This window comes from Lytechinus pictus, unplaced genomic scaffold, assembly GCF_037042905.1.
Source record: "Lytechinus pictus isolate F3 Inbred unplaced genomic scaffold, Lp3.0 scaffold_19, whole genome shotgun sequence".
Taxonomy (NCBI): Eukaryota; Metazoa; Echinodermata; class Echinoidea; order Temnopleuroida; family Toxopneustidae; genus Lytechinus; species Lytechinus pictus.
The window spans coordinates 3,429,846-3,454,236 of NW_026974140.1; the positions used below are offsets into that span (position 1 = coordinate 3,429,846).

At 34.0% G+C, this 24,391-nt stretch overlaps 1 protein-coding gene across 7 annotated transcripts in view; it reads left to right on the plus strand.

The window, feature by feature from the left end:
- Positions 1-10,686, plus strand: part of LOC129261019 (cyclin-dependent kinase-like 5) — a 45,246-nt gene extending 34,560 nt beyond the window's left edge. For 6 of the 7 annotated variants that reach the window (XM_054899049.2, XM_064114150.1, XM_064114148.1 and 3 more), the window contains exons 16-19: positions 1,779-1,911; positions 4,795-4,873; positions 8,613-8,762; positions 9,321-10,686. In XM_054899049.2, the coding sequence (XP_054755024.2) occupies positions 1,779-1,911; positions 4,795-4,873; positions 8,613-8,762; positions 9,321-9,665 (707 nt within the window). In that variant the 3' untranslated portion in view covers positions 9,666-10,686. The remainder of the gene's footprint in view (positions 1-1,778; positions 1,912-4,794; positions 4,874-8,612; positions 8,763-9,320) is intronic. The other variant, XR_010296646.1, reaches the window with a different exon arrangement.
- Positions 10,687-24,391: the final 13,705 nt, after the last annotated feature.

Genomic DNA, 24,391 nt, shown 5'->3' on the forward strand with positions numbered 1-24,391 from the left:
GGTCAAAGGTCATGTAAGGTCAATGAACTTTGGCCATGTTGGGGGTATTTGTTGAATTACCATCATATCTCTGTAAGTGTATTGGTCTAGTTCATAAAACGTGGACATAAGAGTAACCAAGTATCACTGAAGATCTTGTGCAAGTTATAGTAGTTTTCAAAGTCACAAATGCTGCTATATTGAATCGCGTGATGCAGGTGAGACCGCCAGAGGCATTCCACTTGTTTAAACTTACGAGCTTTTACCTGATTAAATCGTCGACTACACTCCTAGCTTTTGATCAGGCAAAACTACGTATCTCCAGTGCATTGCAAAGTTTTATCAGGCAAAACTACGTATGTCCTTGCGCATTGCAAAGTTTTATCAGGCAAAACTATGTATGTCCTGCGCATTGCAAAGTTTTATCAGGCAAAACGTCGTATAATGGATCGTATTACCAGGGAGTCCCTGGGATTAACAAACACTTATGAATTCATTATCAAACAAAATATTCTAATAAAATTCATCAAACTTTCACCAAAAATAAACAAATACTTAAAAATATAAACATGTAAAAAAATGTCAGAATTCGTTTGTCTTTTTTACAATATCAGCTTCCAATCGCACCCCCCTTCGCTTGTGAAATATTTTGGTCACAGACTTGAAAATGATATCGTATTACCGCACGCATGTTTTTTGTGAGAAAAAGAGACTGAAACAACAAAATCACTGATTCAGTTTATCAGTAGATCTACCATGTTATAGATCTAGATCTAACAGTAAAATTATAGCTAAGTTGAATCGCTATCATGTCGTTTATTTTGAAGACTTTATGTAAAGTTAAGTTAACTTTTAATGTTTTAGATCGCTAATTCTAAAAATTAATTCTTAACGTACTGTCTCGGTCAGTGTTTCTAGTCAGACTTAGTCTTGACGCTAACTAATTTTTAGCAGAAGTTTCCCTTTGGAAGAAATCGCGACTAAAAATTCTACTTACAGTCAGATCTAGAGTCTAGATTTAATTTTAGATCAAAATTTATATGCATAGATGTATAAAATAAAAATTTATAAACCCTTACTATAGGCCTACGTTAAAGTTTAGAAATGATGATCGGTGTTAGACCTCTAACAAATGATCTAAACATAGATCTAGTGTTTGATCAATAAAGTATACTAGATAGTCTAGCTTACCTTGTTTCAGTTGGGAAATTTTGATTTTCTCTAAAGATAAATTCAAATTCCGTTTACCTCTCCAGGCTCTCAAATTTGAAGCCATAGCACCACAGTGACTGTGAGAAGTTTAAATGGCGGTTCCTTATTGCGCTAAGCAACATGCAGTAAACTAGCTAGCTGCATGTGATGCGGTTCTCCCGACTGTTACAATGCAGAAATGTGGGAGATACATAGTTCTGCCTGATTAATCAACTTCAACTTTCGAAACTATTGTTGTAATAAAACTATGTAAGTAGACTTACATAGTTTTACCTTTTCATTATCGTCAAAAATTGAAAAAATACTTTTGTAAGTCGACTTACGTAGTTCTGCCTTTTAAATTTTCTGATTTTTGAGACAATTTTACAAAAAGTGGTTTTCGAATCTCAAAAAATGGTCAGAGTTAGAACTTGAAATTTTGTCAGATGAAAGAGCATACAGTATTCAAAACTATAAATAACTCTTAAAAACAGAAAAACACCAAAAAATTACTTACACGGTTAAGCCAGATCACGGCCGATTAAGCCAATGCAAGAGCAGGATATTGATATTGTTTTTAATTTCATAACTTTACTTTGTGTTACTAGAATTTGATGCTGTAATGGAAGCACCAGTACCAGGCGCTGAATTGGTTCCAGGTCCTACTAGCAAGCAGTCCCAGTTCAAAAAGGATGGTCCCTTTGAACAGAAACCTGTCAGTCTTGTAGAGACACACACATGGTGAGTATTAGTTACTAAATTGCTCTGTATTCACGAAGGTGTTCTAAGAGCAAGATGAATTCGATGAATATCAAAAGAACTAAACAATACTTCTGCTTGGTACATGTGCATGTAATTAGATATTACATGTACGTTCCAAAAAAAAATGAGTGGGAGAAAATTAGTAATTGCTGAGCGCTTTAAAAGATTTGTAAGAGGGATTTTTTTTCTGTGCACATGCCCATGTATCTTACAAAGTCCTGGATTCATAATTTTTGTTTGTAGATGCAAGTCAGTTGGTCACAAATAAGTAAATACTGCCACCTATGGTTGAATAATGGAGAGATAATAGAATCAGATGAAAATACCTCAGTCAGTCGGCAAGCCCTGAAAAAGTAGCTTCTTTTATCCTAGTGATATTCATGACTAGAGGGTTTTTGCATTGTTAATGAGCTTGGTGCGGACGAAAACACCTCTTTTTATTCGGCCATTGCTGCTCTAAATATTGACAAAAATTTAAAGTTTTTGGTATCTTTATAAGGAAGAAAAGTAATTCTTTCAGGTCATGTGTTTGGATTTTTGAAAATATTGTGTAATATAGGTGAAACTTTTGATCTAAAACATGAAAGAAAATAATTATTTTCATGCAACAAAAGTTGTTTTTCCACTTAATTAATGTTTGAGCCCAAATGATTTTTAGATCATGATAAAGCTGAAGATCTAAGCTTTAATATGTTATAATTTTCATAAGAAGAGGTATTTTAGATGGGTCAGCAGCCAGCTTTTCGTAGGCCAAGTACATTTAGTAGCTCAAAAACAAGAATTCTGCGCTCTTGATTGGTCATAGAGACCACACACCCACGCAAATTCTAATGTTCCCCACACTGGGCCTCTGCAAGGTCACACTCTCCATGTGGTAATCTCTTCAAATTACCCGCGTCTGTTGTTTTGGAAACATTACTCAGCCAATCAGAACTCTGGATTTTATGTTACTCAGAAATTTCATCTTGCATCTTGATTGAAAAAGCTGGCTGCTTACCCATCTAAAAGATGCCACATATCAAGACATTGTAAGAAAGTATAGAGTTTGAGCTTTCTGATGATATAAATAATGTCTGTGCCCAAAACACACAATTTTGCACAATTTCAAGTGAAAACATAGGAAGAAAATTCTGTTTGAGGCATCTTTTCAGGTCAAAAATTCACTTATTTATCAAAATATTTTATTCAAAAGAAATAACCAATATAAAACATTTTCTCTTTCCTATGGTACAAAAATAAGCAATACTACTCAAGGAGAAATTCTTTGAGAAAGAAAGTCTCACAATTCACGAGATTTTGCAGGGACATGAGTTCAGCCACGAGAGGACTTGGATAAATCTTGCTCATTTGCTCATTAACATGGGGACTTGCAGACTGACTGACCTTCCCTGAACCCATGAACTTGTTACATGTCTTTGTTATATATTAAAGTAAACTTTGATATTTAAATGTTTGGGTCAGAATACATATTTCAAGTAGTAGTTATTTAGTAAGTAAAGTAGTACATGTAAGTTATTTTATTTAATAGCTGAGAAATTTGAATGCTTGTTAGTGATCTACAGAAGACTGATGGATTTATGTTGTATCCATGGGACCTGATAATGAAAAACAATGTCTTTCTAAAGGGCTTGCATGCATCAACTTTTTCAAACCCTTGTGAGTCCATTGTAGCAATTGAATCATCTCATTAATAACAAGAGTTTTTTTTTTACGCAAAAGGCGTGAGGAGAAAACAAAGTATAGTTAAATAAATCATGTACCTTGGCTTTTCAAAGATCAGTTTAAAAATGTAGTGAATTCAATACTTATAGTATTCTATTGATTATACCCCCGCCAAACAAAGTTTGAAGGGGGTGTATATAGGTATCGGTGTACGGCCGGTCTGTCGGTCGGTCAGGCGGTTGGTCGGTCGGGCGGTTGGTCGGTCGGTTGCAAATCTTGTGCTTCAAACTACTTCCTCAATTGTTAATTAAGGAAGTTAATCCAATCAAATTAGAACACACATTGGTCTTGGTGTAAAGATGTGCAAGACACATTTTCCGGATGTTTTGGCAATGGTGTTGCCATGGTAACGGTATATTATGGCAAAAATTAGGTAAAAATCTTGCGTTTTGAACTACTTCAATTCTCATGTAATTTGACTCAAACATTGGTTTTGAGGTAAAGATGTTGGAGACAAATTGTTTGTGTATGTATCAGAAATCATGTTGCCATGGTAACAACATAAGTGGCAAAAAGTAGGTAAAAATATTTTGGTTCAAACTTCTTCAATTTTTAACCAATTCTCATGAAATATGGAACACTTATTGGTCTTGGGATAAAGATGTACAAGACACATTTTTTGCATGTTTTGGAAATTGTGTTGCCATGGTAATGGTATATTGTGGCAAAAATTACATGTAGGTAAAAATCTTGCGTTTTGAACTACTTCCTCAATTTCTAACCAATTCTCATAAAATTTGGAACACACATTGGTCTTGAAGTGCAAGACATATTTTTTGCATGTGTTGGAAATCTGAATTGTTTCAAATTGTTGCCATGGTAACAGCATGTTATTGCCCAAAACCCTGGAAAACTACTTCCCCAGTTTTTTTTAACAGTTGCTCCTAAAATTTGACACAAACATTCATCTTGGGTAAGGACATGCAAGATTCGCTTTCCAAGTGTGTTGGAAAATGGGTTGCCATGGTGACAACATAGGGTGAGGGTATTAATCGCCTTCAGTGATATTTCTAGTTGGATTCAGACACATGTTAGGCTGGTTGAGTACTCTTCTCTATCTCAACTTATATATTTGTTATTATTTTAAAAGTGAAATGCTTGATTAATTATCAATATGTACATGTTTTCTGTTTTTTGCAGGAAAAGCAAGGGAAACACATTCCCAACAGATCAACAATGGAAGGAGGTGCAGAAAAGAAAGAAGAAGAAAAAAGCTTCAGTAAGTTTAATTTTCAGAACTTAAAATTACAGCTTTTAATTGATACTTATCCTTTCTGATTTTGACTACTGTACTTCAAGTACAAATTGATTTGATTATCATGATGAACATTGTTTTCTTTTTAAATCTTGTACCAGAAAAAACGCAAAAGCTTCAAACTTTTAAAGTTATAATATATGAAGATTAAATACATGCATTTGTACTACATGTATATATTTTGTTTTAAAGAAATAGAATTAAGAAGATATTTATTTTTCAACATAAAACCAATACTAAGACTTAACAAAATTTAATCTACAATTCAAATATGCTCTCTATTCCAAAATTACCTCAGGAACCACATAATGTTGATCATGATTTTATTTATTTCAAAGGATAATGATTTGATATTATCCACTCATTTATATGAAAAATAATACAAAAAAAATACCAAAAGTAGGAGAGGGAAAAGGAAGTTCAAATAGTAAGGAAAAATTCCCATTTGAATTTATGAAAGTGAAGGTCGGGAGGGGGGGGAGGTTTTTTTTATAACAATCAATGAAATTATGCATAACTTTATGAATGACTTAAACCATTATTCTCAACATTATTAGAAAATTGTAATTACTCTGAAAGCAATATTTGTTGGTGTAAGTTTCCATTGCAAAGAAGAAGAGTATAGTGGTTTTTTACAGTACACCATGTATCTTTTGTGGGCATATGCTGTCCTGAAAAGGACCCCACGCACCCAAAGTATGTTGCCTTCATAATATTCAGATAAGAACAAATTGTCTCACTTTTATCACCTGGGTGGTGTTTCATAAAGCTGTTCTTAAGATACGAATGACTTTACGCACGACTGGTGATCCTTTCTTATGCTTTGTGATATCTCTATGTAATTGAGTTATGACCTAAGAACATGTTCCAGTCATGCGTAAAGTCTTTCGTAACTTTACGAACAGTTTTATGAAACACCCACCTGGGTCCAGTGTGGCAAATGCAGATCAATGCCTTGCCAAAGGACATAGTGCCAAGACAGGAACCAAACCCTGAACATTATGATCTACAGTCTGGGGCCCATTTCATAAAGGACAGGGCTCAGCAGCCAATCAGAATCAAGGTTGCCATGGTAGTTGCCATATTGCCACAGTTACAACAGTTGTAACTCTTTATGAAACGGGCCCCTGGGTGGTGTTTCATAAAGCTGTTCGTAAGATACGAATGACTTTACGCACGACTGGTGATCCTTTCTTATGCTTTGTGATATCTCTATGTAATTGAGTTATGACCTAAGAACATGTTCCAGTCGTGCGTAAAGTCTTTCGTAACTTTACGAACAGTTTTATGAAACACCCACCTGATATCTTAGTTAATTGCTAAATGCAAATTTGGTAACATCATATTTTTGTTTATAATTGTAACATCTTTAATTGCATGAAAATGCATGATAAACATGTACATATATGTACATGGGATGTTGTTTTGTAGATCTCTTCTTTATGATTGAGTTGCAAAGCCCTGAGTCAATTCCTTGTTGACTTTTACCACATTTTATACCTGTGTACTTACCCAAGCTTTAATGCTGGCAGCACTGTAACGAGATAGTCCTATACCTCCTGATAAGTCTGATCATATTTCTGCTTCTTCTCTGTCATCTATCGCCTGGAGGCATTGTGAAGTGCATGTCACATATGTTATTGAAATTTCCACATATTTGACCCATAAATCTAGATATATGGCTTTATATCAGGATACGGTTAATACATTTTGTAGGTGGTTGTACCTTGCCAATTTATGATATTGGCATCGTTGATGCTTCAGGGGGACAGAGATTGTTCTAGATACCCTAGGAAATATAGGAAAAGTATTAAGGCATATGTTGGGACTGTTTCAGTAGCAAAGACACGACAAAATAATGTGCCAACCAAATTATCAGGTATTGGAGGGCCAATAAAGAATTGTGTGTATTTGTTTCTGTGTTGGTCTAAACACTGAATATATAAATATGATTATATGTATGTGGTATGAAAAAAATGTATCATACATGTGTGAAATACACTGCAGGCAATAATGAGTGAAAATTGGAAGCTCTTACAGGATTATGACTGAAAGATCTTAAAAATCATGTTATGATGAGGGAAACTGATTATATCATTGAATTGGTTCAGAGACAAATGTTAAAGCTGTTCTGATATAGAAAATTAGAAATGTAATTTCATAGGAAATGGTTGGAAGCAATCTCAAAGTGTTTTTCATATGCCAGAATGCTAAATTTAGATCAACAAAGTTTAATTGAAATAATTCAGGCTTGCTTGAAATTATATTTATTTCAGTACCACATACTTTTCTGGTGTAGCTAATACAGGAAACAACATGCGGGATCACACTACATATATATATGGATGGGCATTCTCAGTAATTTTTTCTGGCTGGCAGATATCATCTATTTTTATTAAAGTTTAATTATTTTATGTTTGCAAGCTTTTCAATTCTATGAACATTTTATATTCTGTTGTTACCAATATTAGAGTTTATCTTTAAGGAATTGTAGTATTCTGACCAAGTGAAATTTACATATTTCAGTCTTAAAATTGTTTAATGACAGTAATGATTGGGAAAAGGAAGAGCGTAAGATGTAATAATGGGGCCTAAATAGAATAAAAGAGAAAATAAACATAAAACAGAAAATTGATAGTCAGACAAGCATTGAAGAGATAATGAAAAATTGTTCAATATGATTTATCCAGACTGATCATTAATTGTGCTCTAACATAACAAGATAACCATCATGTGTTTCTTTGTTTGGATAAGTAAACCATGTAAGCTAAATTGTAGTTTTTAGAGACTTCATATTTTTAGCCCCCATTCAACCACACTATAACTGGTAAGGCTGAATTCTTCACCCTTTGTAAACATACTGTATTTTCTTCCATCATCTTCCTTCGGATTTTTTTTTTGTGATGGAAACTATTTTTTAACATTGATTTTTGTTTTACCATTCAGATTCAATAGCTTAGAATGTTTTAGAATATAGTGAAAAATTATCACTTAGAAAAATTATTGAAGAAAAAAAAAGAATTTCCATTTTCCCTCTTTATGAATGATTTTGGCTTCAAGCTAATTAACATATTTCAAGATGATGGTTGATCATATATATAATATTCCTGTAGGCTATTCCTTAGTTTTAAAGAAACAAAAAAAAAACCCTATAGTACCCTTGTTTACATTATTGAGCGTATTATCACTATCTAATGATAGTGATGATTGAGGGCGAATCCAGGATATCAAAAGTTTTCACTAGCAAAAAAAAAAAAATGTGGTGTACACATAGAAGGACTCGGTTGCTTTCAAACACTCTGACCCCCCCCCAAGAAAAAAAAAACAACTAAATACTTCAATTTCGATTTTGGTTAATGAAGGGAGGGTTGTACTGGTGGTGGGGATGGGTTGTGAAGGCTTGGAATGCTACCAAATTGCCCCTCCCCTGGATCCACGCCTGATGAAAATTGTTTGTAGATCTATATAAGAACCTTACTAGTTTATTGTTATATATCAAGTTACTATCCAGTGGCATTTTAATTACAATATTTCACATGAATATAGCACTTATCACTTTCGGGACATCTCTATGCACCGTACAGATTGATTATTAAATTGGAATTTGATTTGAAATTTGTGACCTCTTGTGGAGCATTCTTGCATGTTGCCTACAATTTGACTTTGTGTAGTAAAGTAATGTATTCATTATGTATCATTACAGTCCTTTCTGAATACGGACACTCAGGATCGGATAGGGGTACAGAGAGCTATCTATGGTAACAGAGAATGGGATAACCGCGCCCCTCCTCCTGATTATGTCAAGTCCCAGAAATCACTCCGGAAACTTTCACAAACACCCAGCTCTGATAAGGTAAGGCTCTTTAAGATTTCAATCTAGAAATTAAAAATCTCTGACTGTAGGCCTACACTTATCATAATTTCCATGAATCTTCATTGCCAGTTAAGTGACTTTATGTTTTCTGTTTTGATTTGTAACAATTTGGAAGAAATGAGGAGCGAGATGGCCACCTGTTCCAGGTGTGGAGGGAGAGAAAATTCTACATTAAAAAATCTGGTTGCAGAGAGGATTTAAATAAATTCCCTTTACAACATATGTGCAGTACCACATTCTGTACTTAATTGTGTGTATATTCTTAGAGCATTGTAATCACTTTTTACCCATTATTGTTTTGTAAAGAATTATTGTCTATAGAAAACAAAGCAATATGCAGTTGTTAATGAAGTGTTATTTCCCTCTCCATATTTTCTTTGTTTTATTTTTCTAACAGAGGAATAATATTTGATGTTTGTATGGGAATTCTTATTCAATATATATGTATGGTGGTTATTGGGGGTGAATTGTCGATTGTCCCTGTGATTTTTTCAATTGCTTATTTGTAATTATTGTTATCATTTGCCTGCATAACAGGTATCACGGCTCCAGGCAATTACCAAACAACTGCCCCAGCTCTCTCAGCAAAGGTTATCTCCTCCTACTCTGACCCCATCATCTCGTATCCATGGAGACGAGCTGGATAATCACAGGCATCATCATCACACCCACCACCATCATTCCAAATCTGAGCCGGATCCCAGGGTAGACATCTTCACCTCACATGCCCCCCTTAGACCTATCACCCCAGGGAATGCCCTTGATATGCCCCACCCTGCTGGGCCATCGGAGCTACCCACGTACAGCCAGGCAATCAGTAGGGGTAATAGACCGAGCACAAGGGGGTCAGAGTTTCGTGTTGTTAAGGAGACATCCATATGAGCTCTTCTTTTGTGCCTATGTGTTTGTATGGATACTTCATTGACCCATTCACACTATTAAAAGGATGGCGTAAGCTGGGTTGCCATTGAGTATTCTTATACAACTGTGAATACATACATGCGCTATGTTCCATTCACACAGAGACCGAGTTAAAGGTCAGTATAAGCTAAATATCAGCAACCTTATGTGAGTATGAACCTTTGTACAGTTTTCCAGGCTCTCTTGGAGGTTATGTATAACTGGTGTCAATGTAAACCAGATTGTTATCTTGCAAATGTAATGTATTTGAAAGTATTTTATTCCTTTCACACTCTCATTGGAGGGCGATATCAGCTGGTTTTTACTGTCATCAATTACCAACAAGTGTTTGGGTTTACATGACCTCCAGTTGTCCTCGCTCAACTAAATACTTTGTCAAAAATGATATTTATACATTACTTCCACAAATTGGTCAACCTGTATGTACCAAAGAGACTGCTCCAGAGCTGAATTTAACCTCAATATTTGTCTAATGCTTTCTGCTAGAACTACTGAACATGTATGAATAGATGATGTAGTAGACATTCTGGCAAGCCAAATTGTTCTTGTTGAGTTGATATTCTTTGTTTTTTTGCATCTAGAAAGAATTACAACTCTCTGGTATCATATTTCAAAAAAAAAAGACATTGTGACATTTTTTTTCCACTTGAATTGAGAAAGACGATCTATAGCCTACATATTTTTCTTCAATTCTGTATATCTTGAAAAACCCTTACTAAAGCTTGTAATGATGAGTCATTGACTCGTGTTTTTTCAAAGTAAATTGCATTTTGAAGTGAAACAACACGTTATACAGCATATTTTGTAGATATTATGTCTTACAATTAATATGCATCTGACAATAATATTGTTTTTTAAGAAGATATTTTTCTATACAGTCAAAAGAAAAACAACAATAATTGAGTGCCAAGAAGATTCAATCAAATTTGAACAATGCTCCATATAAATTTAAGAGCTCTAGACCATTGCGCAGTGTAGCAATGTTACATTGTGGAATTCTATATATTTCTTCAGTTTTGGGGATGTAACTGTTTTCCATACTATATTCATGGGTGAATATATGTTTACATGTCATGTATGTACATGTACGCTATTAATGAACTCGTAGTTTAGTGATTTTACTGACTTGCCCGAATCTGTCTCAAGAACAATATTTATGTCCTGGCAAATTTTATGTCATTGATATTGATGTAATATATTTTTATTGTGCATTTTTGCAGGTGTCTTATTTGCCGTATCGTGCCTTGTAAAGTTTGACGTTGTGACAGTTCAATTTGAAAGAAAACATTCATAGATTAGATCAAAATTATATTGGTGTGTAACATCCTATTAAGGTTTGATAGGATAGATTCTGAAAATCATATTTACTTATTGGCGATTGTAAACTTTTTCAGATACAGTAAAGTCAAATTCACTAGGATCATTTCCCTTTTACGTAATCATTTGTTAATTAAGAATTCTGTAATCAGAATACCTAATATATGCTTTCATTTCTACATAAACAAAATGCTCTGCATGAGAAAGCAATGTTGATGTTATTAAAGTTGAAATTCTTTTACCAAGCAAGTAATCAGTGTACAAATAAGCACCTATATCTTTTCTTGAAAGTGGATCACAAATTAATGATTGCTGGTAATCAAAGTAGTACCCTTAAAATAATAACCATTCAAATAAACATGTTAGGGATACTTTTCAGTGGTCTACACGAGTCTACATGTACACATTCAATAAACTTGCAAATTAAATGATTAGACATGAGGTAGGCAAAATATTGTTTACATGTTTTCATTCCTTCACTCATTTTCATTAAATTGATAGAAAGCTTTCATCTCCAATGCTATTTGAAAGGAATCAGCATGTTTGGCAGTTGATTTTTTTTTTCATTCCCAAAATGTCCCTTGTTCTGCATGTAACATTGGGAGTACCAAAGTGTTATTATTCTCTGCTTAGCCCCATCATTTTTAGTTATGTACTGAAGATAAGCAATCACAGACAGAAAACGGGTATGTGTCCAATGAATTTATTTTGTAAATTAAAGTTGTAATTTACAAAAGTTTTATAATTCAAATATTTCATGCATATTCAGTATCCTAAGCAAAGGACTAGAATGTATTTCAAATGTGTTAAATTAGATTGCCCTTACAGCCATCTTCTGCATAATAGATAATCTATTCATGTAGGTATGAGGTACTGGCATAAACCAACATTTCATAATTTAACCCTATCTAGGCCGGGGTATTTTGGGAGTTCATATGGCCGGGGGGGGGGGGGGGGGGGGGGGGGGGGGGGGGGGGGGGGCCTGGGCCTATTAAGTGATTATGCTAATTAGTATGCGAAATCATACTTTTCCCTTTAACTTCCTAAATAAAGCTCCAAATGTTCTAATTTTTGGTATAAAAACTCTTTGTGGTGTTCTCAGCAAGTGTACATGAAATAAATGCGATATTAGATCAATTTCTTATGTATTATATTGTTTTTTTCAATTTCTTATGTATTTCTTTGTTTTTTAGACCTTTTGTTTTTCATTGTTTTTTTAATGAAATTTGTTGGGTACTCTTCTGAGATCATGAACAGCATAAAATAAATACATTTAGACTCGCAAAACTAAAAATAATCATACATTTATGATTTTTTGTTGACAACACAATTTGCATTGACTTTGTACACAAAATCACGTTTTTGAGCAATTTTGGTCTGACATGCACTTACATAATGTTGCGTAATTTTGGAACCGCGTACCCGGGTGATGCAAAACTGGTCTCAAAACAAAAGTTGCGCAAGACTTGAAAGTAAAAAGTCAGAGAGCAGCGCTGTCAAAAAAAATTGCGCTGCGAAATTATTGCACGAATCGTTGAGGGGGGGCCTCCGTGGCACCCTGGCCTGGATAGGGTTAAGTGTGGTCGAAGAATATCATTATAAAGCATAATAACAGATTATGGTGGTACATCATTTCTGTACTTAATTCCAACCTTCTTGCGAAGTTTTCCAGTAACTCTCTTGATATGTTCTTGGGTTCCTTGAGAGCACTAGATGGGATGGTACAGGCTCAAAATGATCCAGCTCATTCTGATATGGATGTGGGTAAGATCACTGTCTTTTGGCTTCACCTCCATTGCAATGACTCTGCAGTATTCACACTTTCATTTAATCATTGTCATTTTGATTACCTAGTATGAAAGCATACAGTAAATTTTCATGACCATTCTATTACAAAAACATGTACACTGTAATAGACCTATGACAAAGATTGCCTATAGTAGGTGGAACGGAGCCGGTTGTGTTTGCTCAAATTGTTGCGCTAAAATATTTATTATCCTTTCCCGGTTAAAAACACCCCTCATCCAATCTAGAACAATTATTCTCTAAGTGTTGAATTACATGAATTTTATAGATAACAGGGTTTGTACCAGATCTACTTGCTTATATTCTGTTACTCAATCTATGAATAAGTTTGTTGAGACTTTGATACCTGCCAATTGTTTTTTTTCTCAAGATAATTGTATAAATGGTATGTAGATTTTCCCATTTCCCTTGTGTAAATTAGAATCTTGTAATATGTGCAATGTAGGTGGAGGCTTAAAAGAATCCCATTCAGGGATAGCCCATTTTGAATGTAAATTGTGATGCATTCGGGATGCAACATGCTTTCATCAGATGCATATCTTTGTATCCCTCCACGCTTTCATGTTTTAATCATTCAATCAGATCTTTTTCTTCCTCCTAGGTATAGTATTAACCTTTTTATAGCATCCAAAATGAAGCTAGTATCCTAAGGTGGCTTCCATGTTGCCTGTTGAATAAGTCTGTAGTTCATGGCTTTTTCACGCCTCTCTTGATCCTTAGTAAGAGGTTACCAGAGGTCTTCCATACTAACAACAATAGTGCCTCAAGCCATGGGGGATAACTAATGTAAATTCATGTGCTCTTAACTCCCGGCTTCAGTTTCTCTTGTTTCTTTGGAAAAGATTGATGAATGTGCAAGACTATGCTTTCAACTGTAAGAATATAAAGTAGTATTCCCAGAGGCATGTGGGAGTAATGTCTCTGCAGTTCTGACATGGGTTGGCTGCAATTTGATAACTGATAGTTATGCAGGTGGCTGAGTGTAGTAGGAATTTGATTAATGGAGTATCTTGTAGCATAGAATAAAGAATGAAGGAAAAGATTTTGAATTTTTTTTTGGTCATAAGAAACTCACCTTTATAAAACAAGGTGTTGAAGGCATTAGTACACCCCAAAGGCATGGTGTATTGGATGGACTCTTTGAAGAATAAACTTCAGGTTGAATTTGACTTTCAACAGCACAAAGACATAAATGCATCCCAATGGCGGGCATTCCCTTCAGTTCCCTTGTAATCATTAAAGACCAGATTAGATCTTCAAGGTCGATTTTCCAGGTCGTCTATTGTATCCATGCAGGACTCTTTAACTTCTCCCTCCAATCTCCTACTATGTCTTTGTTACACTTTTTTTACACTTACACTCATAAACACTCCTGCATTGTAGTGAAATGAAGGTCTGAACATTTCTCTTCTGCAGAAAACCATGGTGGTGATGTGAAATCTAACCACACCCTGGCAGAACCAGGGCTGACCAGGGCCAGAGGATGTAGATGGTTTAGCTAGTATTGGTATTGTTATTAGACTCATTACTGATGTTTGCTTCCTCACTTGAACACTCGCTGAATTTCCTTTTTTGTTACTTTCATTTTTGTTTTCAATGTCTCCTGCTCTTTTTTCTTTTTACTTCTAGACGTTTTGATCGTCAGAACAAATTCAAAATGTAGATTCACTAATCAGGCTGATGCTCCGCATTTGTTCCAATCGAACCATGTACTCTCTAAAATGTATAAAATTTTCTGTAGGATGCTATATATCTATTGTTCTCCTTGCCTGGGCAATCAAAAGTCGCACCAAGTCAAGCAATTAAATTTTTAATCTGGCTGTATTAGCATGTAATAAACAGTCGTGCCCAACTTTTTTTAATGTTCTGGAGTTAAGTAAGCAATCGTTGTCGGCAACCTAAATTTTTATCAAATTTCCTCTGGAACTTTGAAATTATCATTCATGTAGGACCAGTTGCTAGTAAACATTATTTTGTGATTTTTTTATGAGAAAAGAAGACTGGAATGAGACAATGTCAAGCACTGAACATTGGCCCTTATTGAATGGTGTGATAATTTGTTGTTTCTACAGTGAAGTGTTACTCTCTTCAAATTTAGAGCTCAATTGTTCATGAGTTTCTCAGTGCTTAACTGGACTAATTCCCCAGATTATTATGGGTGATTCTGACCCCCCCCCAAAAAAAAAAATTGTCACTTATAGTAGGAGTGGGCTATACATGGGTCAAAAATACTTTTTTTGTCATTTCAATATGACAACAGTTTTTTTTTATTCCTTGTAATGTATCTCAACATGAAATGACAATATTTTTTGTCTCGGGTCCGAGAAAAAAGTGTGCCGGGCCAAAATCCAAAATGGCCGCCAAAACCCCCTAAAATCACAGTTTTGGCCACAACTTTTTTATTTTTGTGGTCAATTTCTCTGGTTTTTGTGTCTATTCATATGTTTTGGGGGGCAGGCAATTTGTTTTTCCTATAATTAGTACTTTTAAACCATTATTTGTAGAGTTAAAAGGTAATTATACCTAAATTTTCCCATTTTTGTAGACTTTTTTCAGCTAAAAAGTAGGTTTTATCATTCTGGGGTTCTGGGATATTAGATGGAACGAGGTCAACAATAGCAAGCAGCTTCATATAGCTATATTGCTTTTATTCCTCCACTTTGGGTTTTACGGATATTTGTGAAATATATCTTATTAAATAAAAAATGTCAATTATCCATTGGGGCTATACAGTATACAATGTACTGTACATACTTACTGCACTGCATAAATGCATTGGCCACTATGACAGATAACAAGGCTTGTATAAACTATAGTGTCATAGAAATGAGCTCTCAGGTTTAGAATTAGATGCCTCAGAAATTGAAGATATGTTTTGTCTCAGAAATTGAGGACATGTTTTGTCAAATATGCTAATTTAGGGGGCGGAGAGAGGTAATGTACACTGTACATGTAGCTATTCTGGGCCCCGTTGCATAAAAATTTACCATTATGTTAACTTAACTTAATGGTAACTTGCATGCAATCCTTGATTCTGATTGGCTGATTGATCAGCGTTACCATGATACTAGTAGTTACCTGACCACATAAACATATGCCAGATAGACACCAGAACCAGGTAAAAAAAAAGCCTCCAAATGAAGAAGATATGGCTAAAAATGTGATGTACCGGGTACGTATATGATATATACATGTATGTGATATTTAAGTGTAATTTACGTTGCTGGTTTCATCATGTACATCAGCTGACAAGGAATCAAATTCACAATCTAATTATAAACCTTTGAAGCTCATTTCTATGACACTATATACAGGCCTTGTCATATGCCATGGTGGTCAATGCATGGATATATGCAGTGTAGTATGTACAGTGCATTGTACACCGTATAGCCCTATGGATAAATGACATTTTCTTTTATTTGATAAGATATATTTCACAAATATCCGTAAAACCCAAAGTGGAGGAATAAAAGCAATATAGCTATATGAAGCTGCTTGCTATTGTTGACCTCGTACCATCTAATATCCCAGAACCCCAGGATGATAAAACCTACTTTTTGGCTGAAAAAAGGCAACAAAAATGGGAAAATTTAGGTGTAATTACCTTTTAACTCTACAAATAATGGTTTAAAAGTACTAATTATAGGAAAAACAAATTGCCTGCCCCCCAAAACATATGAATAGACACCAAAACCAGAGAAATTGACCACCAAATAAAAAAGTTGTGGCCAAAACTGTGATTTTGGGGGGTTTTGGTGGCCATTTTGGATTTTGGCCCGGCACACTTTTTTCTCGGACCCGAGACAAAAAATATTGTCATTTCATGTTGAGATAAGGTAAAAGGAATACAAAAAAACTGTTGCCACAGTAAAACAAAAAATCACCCATTTATAGCCCACTCCTACTTATAGGCCCTCTCTTTAACAATCCAAATCGAAAGGTCAACTGAATTAGAGATGGATTTTTTTCATGAATTATTTAAGTAGGAGATTTACCCTTGAGATGTAACACTAGTTTGTCTTTTTAGCAACACCATAAATCAAGGAGTCAATTTAAACAAAACACTTCAGCTCTTCCATTTTTATTAGGATGTGGGATAAAGTAATACCTGTAGTAATGGTACTAAAGTAAATGGTAATGAGGACTAAAGTAATTTGAAAGATATAGTAGTAGTACATTAATGGTGGATAGAAAATTAACATCAGTAATGTTAATGATGATTATGATGATGGTGATGATGATGATGACAATAATAATAATAATCAAAACTGCCATGACAATTGTAATAATTATAATTATAATATTAATGGTAGCTAGAACATTAGTATTTAATTTGTTTTTCATGATGATGATGATGACAATAATAACAATAATAAAAACTACCATGACAATTGTACTAATTGTAATTATACTATATTAATGGTAGCTACAACATTAATATTCAATTTGTTATTCATGATGAAGATGATGACAATAATGATAATAATATCAACAAAAATAATCAAAACTGTCATGACAATTATTGTAATAGGGGTCATTGAATGCCAGACTGGTTGGAAAAAAAATTCAAGTTGTATTTTCATTACGGAAGAAATAAGATTTATGGTATATCATTGATAGAATATTGGAAATGAAATATGAATAGAAGTGGATAGGAAGTGATGTTTCCTAAATGATGATATATTTCACATTCGTATGATCAACCTCAGATTTATAGTTGTGTTATGGCAAGACATATTATCACGTCACGATTGAGACAATCCGATAGCCCAGTCCTCATAAACATTGCATGCACTGTGTATAAGGGAATCTATCTGTCAAAAAGCTGTTCCTGTGGACATCATTCATCTCCCTTTTTTCTCCCATTTGATCTTTTTTATTCTCTCTACCGTCTTTTACTGTCAGAGTCACCATATCTCTATTTTTGTTTCTCATTTTCCTTTTCTGACGTTTGCAACTGTACATTTCTTGATGTATTTTTTATTTCATTATCCATCATTTTGAAATATATTCTATTTACTTCCCATCTCTTCACAGATGTTCACATTTTAAATGTCTCATCTATCCTTCCTTTCCTGCATCCCCCCTCCCTCTCACTGGGTTTAAGGAAAGATTGAACATTTATTGGGATCGAAAGCAAAACTCATTTGTAAAGCACATGAAGTTCACAACAAATAAGACACATTAGACTTGTCAATTGAAGATCACCTTTATTTCTAGTTAAAATGTGCTCAAAAATTCAGTCTTGCTAATTCTCCTGCTCATCGTGAAACCAACTTGAATCATAAAATTGCAAGCTCTTGGATATTCTAAGGGTTTGGAAAAAAAATCAAATTTAATCTTTCCCACATTTACTCAATGCTATCATGAATATGTTGACTATTATAATGCGTGTTGTATCATCTTTCTTCTAATCTACCCAACTTTTTCCTCTTTTAATGAAATATTTTATCAGGAGATTGAAGCCTCAGAGCTTCTGCTTCTTAAAACCAGGCTATTCCTCTTAAAAAAAATCTCAAGATGAAAATGTGTGCCCAGGGAAGTGCTTTGATGTTTCCTCTGCTGCGGTATTTGCATGTCAAACGAGACCATGTTGCCATCGGTTAAATTAACAGACCTTCTCTCAGATAGAGTACTTTGCTTTGCAGCATCGAGTAAATGTTTCAAATGGTCCCTCCTTGCGATGCCTTAATAATTGATGTTGATGGGGTAAGGACATTGGTGGATGGAAGACGAGGATGGGGTGGGGCCTGACTGAAATATTTTTGATGGAGGTAAATATTGTAGTTCTGGGAATGAATCATGTTGAGGAAATAACTAGTGCTGGGAGCAAGAGAACAGATCTGTTTGAGGGAATTTCTTCTACTTCTGTTCATTCCATTCATTCCAAATAACATTTTTTATTGAATTATATAGCAATTATGAAGGCTATTTCAACTTTTAAAAATAAGGCTATTTTTTTCCCATGATTAGAATGTAATTTGGTTACGTACTGCATGGTCATGAATTATTATATAACTTGATCACACTCAGCTGGAGCTACTGCCTGGTAACTAGATAATCAGCACTTGTATGTTGGTATTATTATTATTATGCCAATTTGAGTTTGGATTTGTGTTTAATGTGGGAATCTGACAAGTCATAAATATGGAAATTAGCCAATTTAAAAAGTAAAGTATAATGAAGCAACATTCTTGAAATGTTATAGGCCACATGAAATGAATCTTTCCAGCTTATGAGAAATTAGCAGCTTTCTTAATTTCTTTTTTCATGTAACTGTTTAGAGATATTGTGATTTGAGTTGGCTACACAAGACAGGATGAGAGACATGAAACATGACATACATTGGCCAGATAAAAATTGAAATATGATAATCTTCAAATCAAAGCTGTAAAGGTTTGAAGGATGTCATGACAAGTCACATTCGGTGTAAAAATGGATACGCAGTATATGCAGTAGTCACCAGAGCAAGTTGTGTCTTCATATTTCCAAGCGTACCCATGTATAAAGGGCTGTCAGGTGTTGAAAATCATTTTCAACAAGGGATTCTGCTGTTTGAAATTAGAGATATCATTTGTTTGGGAAGCTGTCAATGGTATTCACCAAGCGGGTGTGAAGGTTATTGAGAGCTTGGCAAAAAATGGATTTGGCTTTAGGCTCAATCGTTAAGACCTTTACCACATCCATGGATGTTCATAATGGAAATGTGGCAGCATTTGACTTCTCATGGCAATTAGTGTTGCTTTAGGTATTTATATAATATATGCTTGAGTCAATGTTTAAATCAATTCATAATTTCTTGAATGCATTCCAAAAATTGTGTGTATGTCTACATTTTCACTCACAAGGATGTTTTAGCACTTTCTTGAATTGGTAACTGATGTCATTTAAGTTTGATAGAAGATAGAAAAGAACAAATAGAAGAATAGTAAAGAACAAATAGAAGAGGTAAAAGAACAAAGAGCTAAAGAAAGAGAGAGAAAATAATCAAAAGTAGTAAAGGAAATGATGTGTCACTCATCCCTGTGAACTTGAACTCTGCATGACAACTGAACAACAATAAGTGTTTTTCTCCATCTGCAATTGAGATAATTGCAATCTTCATGGCCTCTTCTCATTTACCCAGCTTGCCTCTCCTGTTTAAATCGTAAATCGAAGAAACGAAAGTGACGTCAACCCATTAGTCCCTAATTTGAGCAACCAAATACATTCAGGATCAGACTCCTTGCACTTGATACTTTTGGCTGTAAAACGGAAGCCTCTCCTCAGTTGAAGAAATTGGCAAACTGGACACAATATCAAGAATTGACTGATTTTAATTTACATAGACTGATAGGATAAGTGAAGGTGTTCTTGTGGTACCAATTTATAAGAATATTGCAGAGCTGCCAACTATTAAAAAAAAGGTCATAATTACTACGATTTTTATGTCAAATAACGCTTTTGACCTTGGTTATCATGTCTTTGAACATATTTGCTACACACAGTTAAATACATTGCACAGTGGCAAGCTCATTCGAAGGGTTGGTGATAATGTTCATTTCACGCACAATCATGCCTCTTTGCTTTCATCTCTTGGCAAGTTATCATGACATGCACAATATTTTCTTGAAGTATATTTTTCAATTATTTGAAAATTTACTTGCCCGACCTGGCAAGTGCTTTAAAAAGTAATTTAGCATCCTGGGTAAATGTTCCTGACAATCATCATGTAGAGTTGACATCTCTGCACATTGGATGCTGTCATATTACCTCTTAAAAAGAAAGTGTAATTACTGCACTGCGCATATGAAATTACTACTTTTATCTCAAAACCATAACTTTTTAACTTCTGGATTACTACTTTTTACTTTTAAAGGTTAGCAGTTGTGATATTGATTTATGCAGTAAGAATAATATATTATAATGTATGTGGAATTTTAGACATTGTAAGAAATCAAACAGATCTAGCCATACTATCACAATATTCATAAGATATCTATCTCTCTCAATGTTCATATCCAAATGATAAGTTTTTATAATTAGTTTTGATGTACATCAGACTATCCATTTCCTCGACGTATTTTATTAAGAGTTCAAGATTTTTTTTTGGAGCTCTAGTATAGAGTGGGTGGAGGCATTAATCTGAAAGTTCATGTATTTATCATGACCTTATCATCATTTCTGTATTTCCGTCTGGGGAATTATTATTTTGATGACACAGAATATTAAAATTCTGAGTAGGTGTGTTCTATATTTTCACTTACGTTCCCAAATATTTTCAATATGTGCCATCACTTCTCATCTAAATTGCCCAGAAATGATAATAATTTCAGGTTATGGGTGGATGAATACAGAAAGCATTATTGCCAAGCAATGGTGTAGCAAAGAAAATACAATTTGCTTCATTTATAAACATGGAATGAATATTTTTTACAAATAACCATTTAGCGTGGAGTCTGACTCTAAAAAAATAGGTTATGAGAAATGAGAATAAAAGTTTATTATAGATCATGACATTTATATCTAAGCTCAACCTGCGCAATTTGTTTACTAGATTAATGAACAAGGAAAGTGTATATTTTTAATGCCTAATTTTTGTGCCACACACTTAAAATTCATAGAAATGTTCAGAATTCATTTTACATTGAATTAAATTTAATCTGTAATATGATTCATATTGCAAACATTGGTTGTGGCGCAATTAGTACTTTTGTAGAGTACAAAGCTTTCTTTTATTATTATTATTATTTTTTTTTTTTTTGGGGGGGTTATAGCCTGCACCATTTTTTAAATAAATATTTTCTTATAACTTGCATTTTGATTAAAATAGAATTCACCAAATATTGAAAAGGGCAAAGGATTTAGGAAAATATTTATCATTGTATTGATACATGTATGTTGCTTTCTCATGCAGGGTGTTTTTGTCTTGTATGTTTCTCCATTTTAGTAATATTATAGAGAGTATCTTGTGTTATTTCATTTGATCCTTTTCCCACCAATCTTTGTCACCTTTTCATTCAATATCATCGATTTCCAACTGGGTTTAGAGTTCGGTTATCCTTATTGAGTCAGTGATGATAATAAAGTGCATGATTTGCTTTCTTTTGCAAATTATCATTGATTGATGAACTTGAATGAAATACTGTAGGAGTAAATTCTGATATGTCACAAAAATTGAATAACAGTGTTTCAAATATAATTGAACAAAGACAAACTTAAGATGAATAGTGCACATTCTTTAATGTTTTGTCTGTACACAATAAGCATGTCTGAATTAAATGAAGTAATGTGAAATGAATGTGGAAACTGTTATCCATGCAAACATAATCTTAATGTTTGTCAAATTGAATTATAAATATATGGACACATCTATGTAATCATTATTTATGTAATAGTCTCCTGTGAATGGTATTGCCCTTGTATATATTGGATATTTTATAATACCTCACCTCACTACCCACTGACAGCATTCTATAACTCTTGACAACATCCGTCCATTTTGTCTTCACAACATGTCTAAATATGTTTATTGATGTTTATTATGGATGACTTTGATGTTTAGTACTTAATTCGAACAGTCCTGTATTATTCACATATTTTTTGTATACCTTGGTAAATTGACATTGTCTAGATATATTAAACATTGATGCTATTGAGTGAAAACACAATAGAGATGTGACTTTGCTTATGTTGTGTATATCTGTATTTGTATAGTTTACCTTATTTCACCGAAATGCCTACAATTTTATTTCTTTGTGATGGAAATATCAACCTAATATTCTAAATTTCAAATACATAACAAAATTTAAATTACTGAACATGATGTAATATAAATTCTTAATTCAAGAAAGCAGTTATGATGGTAAGAGAGAGAGGGAGAGAGAGTTTCTGAGAGAAAGAGAAGCAATTGATATACCTGGTCATTTCAATAATTATTAAAAGATTTTAATTTTTACTTCACACTGAGAAAATTCATATTAACATTTGATTTCTTATTGATGCCTTTTAATCAGCTATGTAAATAAATCAAACGTCACCTCTTTTACACAATTTAATGCAAAAAAAATCAATCAATATTGTGCTTCATAATCAATCGATAGATATAAGTGTTTACGAAATTTACACAAGAGTTTTCTACTCATCATATCGAAATTGATCCTTAAAAGGACCTGGCGTGGGGAAGATTCCACGCCTCCTTAACGTTTCAATAAATTCGCAATTCGAAAAACGTACCTCGTTTCATAACTTCTTTTTTAGCAAGACTGCACAAATATTAGACGTTTCGTTATCATTTTCATCCGTCAAGTTGTCAGATGTTACAACTTTCCTTGGATTTGATTGGCTGGCAAGAGCTGTTACTACGGAAACTGTCGGATAAAATGAGTCTCGTCGATAACGTCCGACAAGTCCTTTCATTAAACGCTCCCCGAGTTATGCAATATTTCGTTAGTGCATGTCAGACCCCAAATAGCAATTCCAGGGTGGCGTTTCATGAAAGGACTTGTCGGACGTTTTATCCGACAAGTCCCATTTTATCCGACAGTTACCATAGGAACAGTGCCTCTCTGCCAATCAAAATCATGGAAAGATGTCAGATCTGACAACTTGTCGGATGAAAATATTGATGAAACGATCCCCAGATTGTGTTTCTAACCATAATTTCATAACCGCATAATTACTTTCACCTTTCCTGATTAAAGTTAATCAAGTTCATGTTGATTGAAATAGTGTCACCAACGTGACGCGTCGCGACGATTTCACGAAAAAATGGTCGAATATCAAAGAAGTATACACGAAAAATAAATGAAAATGAAAATGAAGACAGTTGTATAAGAATCCAACACGTAGTCTCGAAACAAAGAAGAAGAGCCTTTTTGATGCTTTATAAGACCATACCCTTGATTGGTTAACTGTACAGCTTCGTAGATTACGCCATATGTGACGTTGCGAATGCACGGTAGAGATCTCAGGGGCTGGGGTTCCGCTCCCACCATATCCGACTTTGAGATGGTTCTATATAACCATAAAGTACTTATTGATCAATCATCAATAACCATATTAACAATATTTAATATTATATTTTTTTGACACCTTATTTGACCAAACTCCTTTCAAACATATTATGGTATTAATCAAACGAACTTCATATCTCCATTAGATTTTTTTTGATTTCTCGGTAGACTCTGTATCAAAACCGATCATTATCCTAATCCAGTTACTAGACAAACTTTGATGAGAACCATCATCAGTAGGTTGCAACTACAAAGACTTGTCTTTAAATTATCAAAATTTCATAATATGTACATTATAATTGCCTTTGACATAGTTAATACAAGCTTAATATTAACAATAATTAGATCTATTTTCAATACCGAATTAACCGATCTAAAAGGCAATATAAGATTTCATTGTTATGTGTTCCATTATCATGTATTTGATTTTAATCAAGATTTCTTTTTATGCCTAGGTAACATATCAATCAATATTTTTCTTGAAACCCATTTACTGTTAAACCGATTTTGAAATTTTGTAATAAGATTATTTGCCATATTCGCCATCCTTCAATTTGATGTTTAATTGTG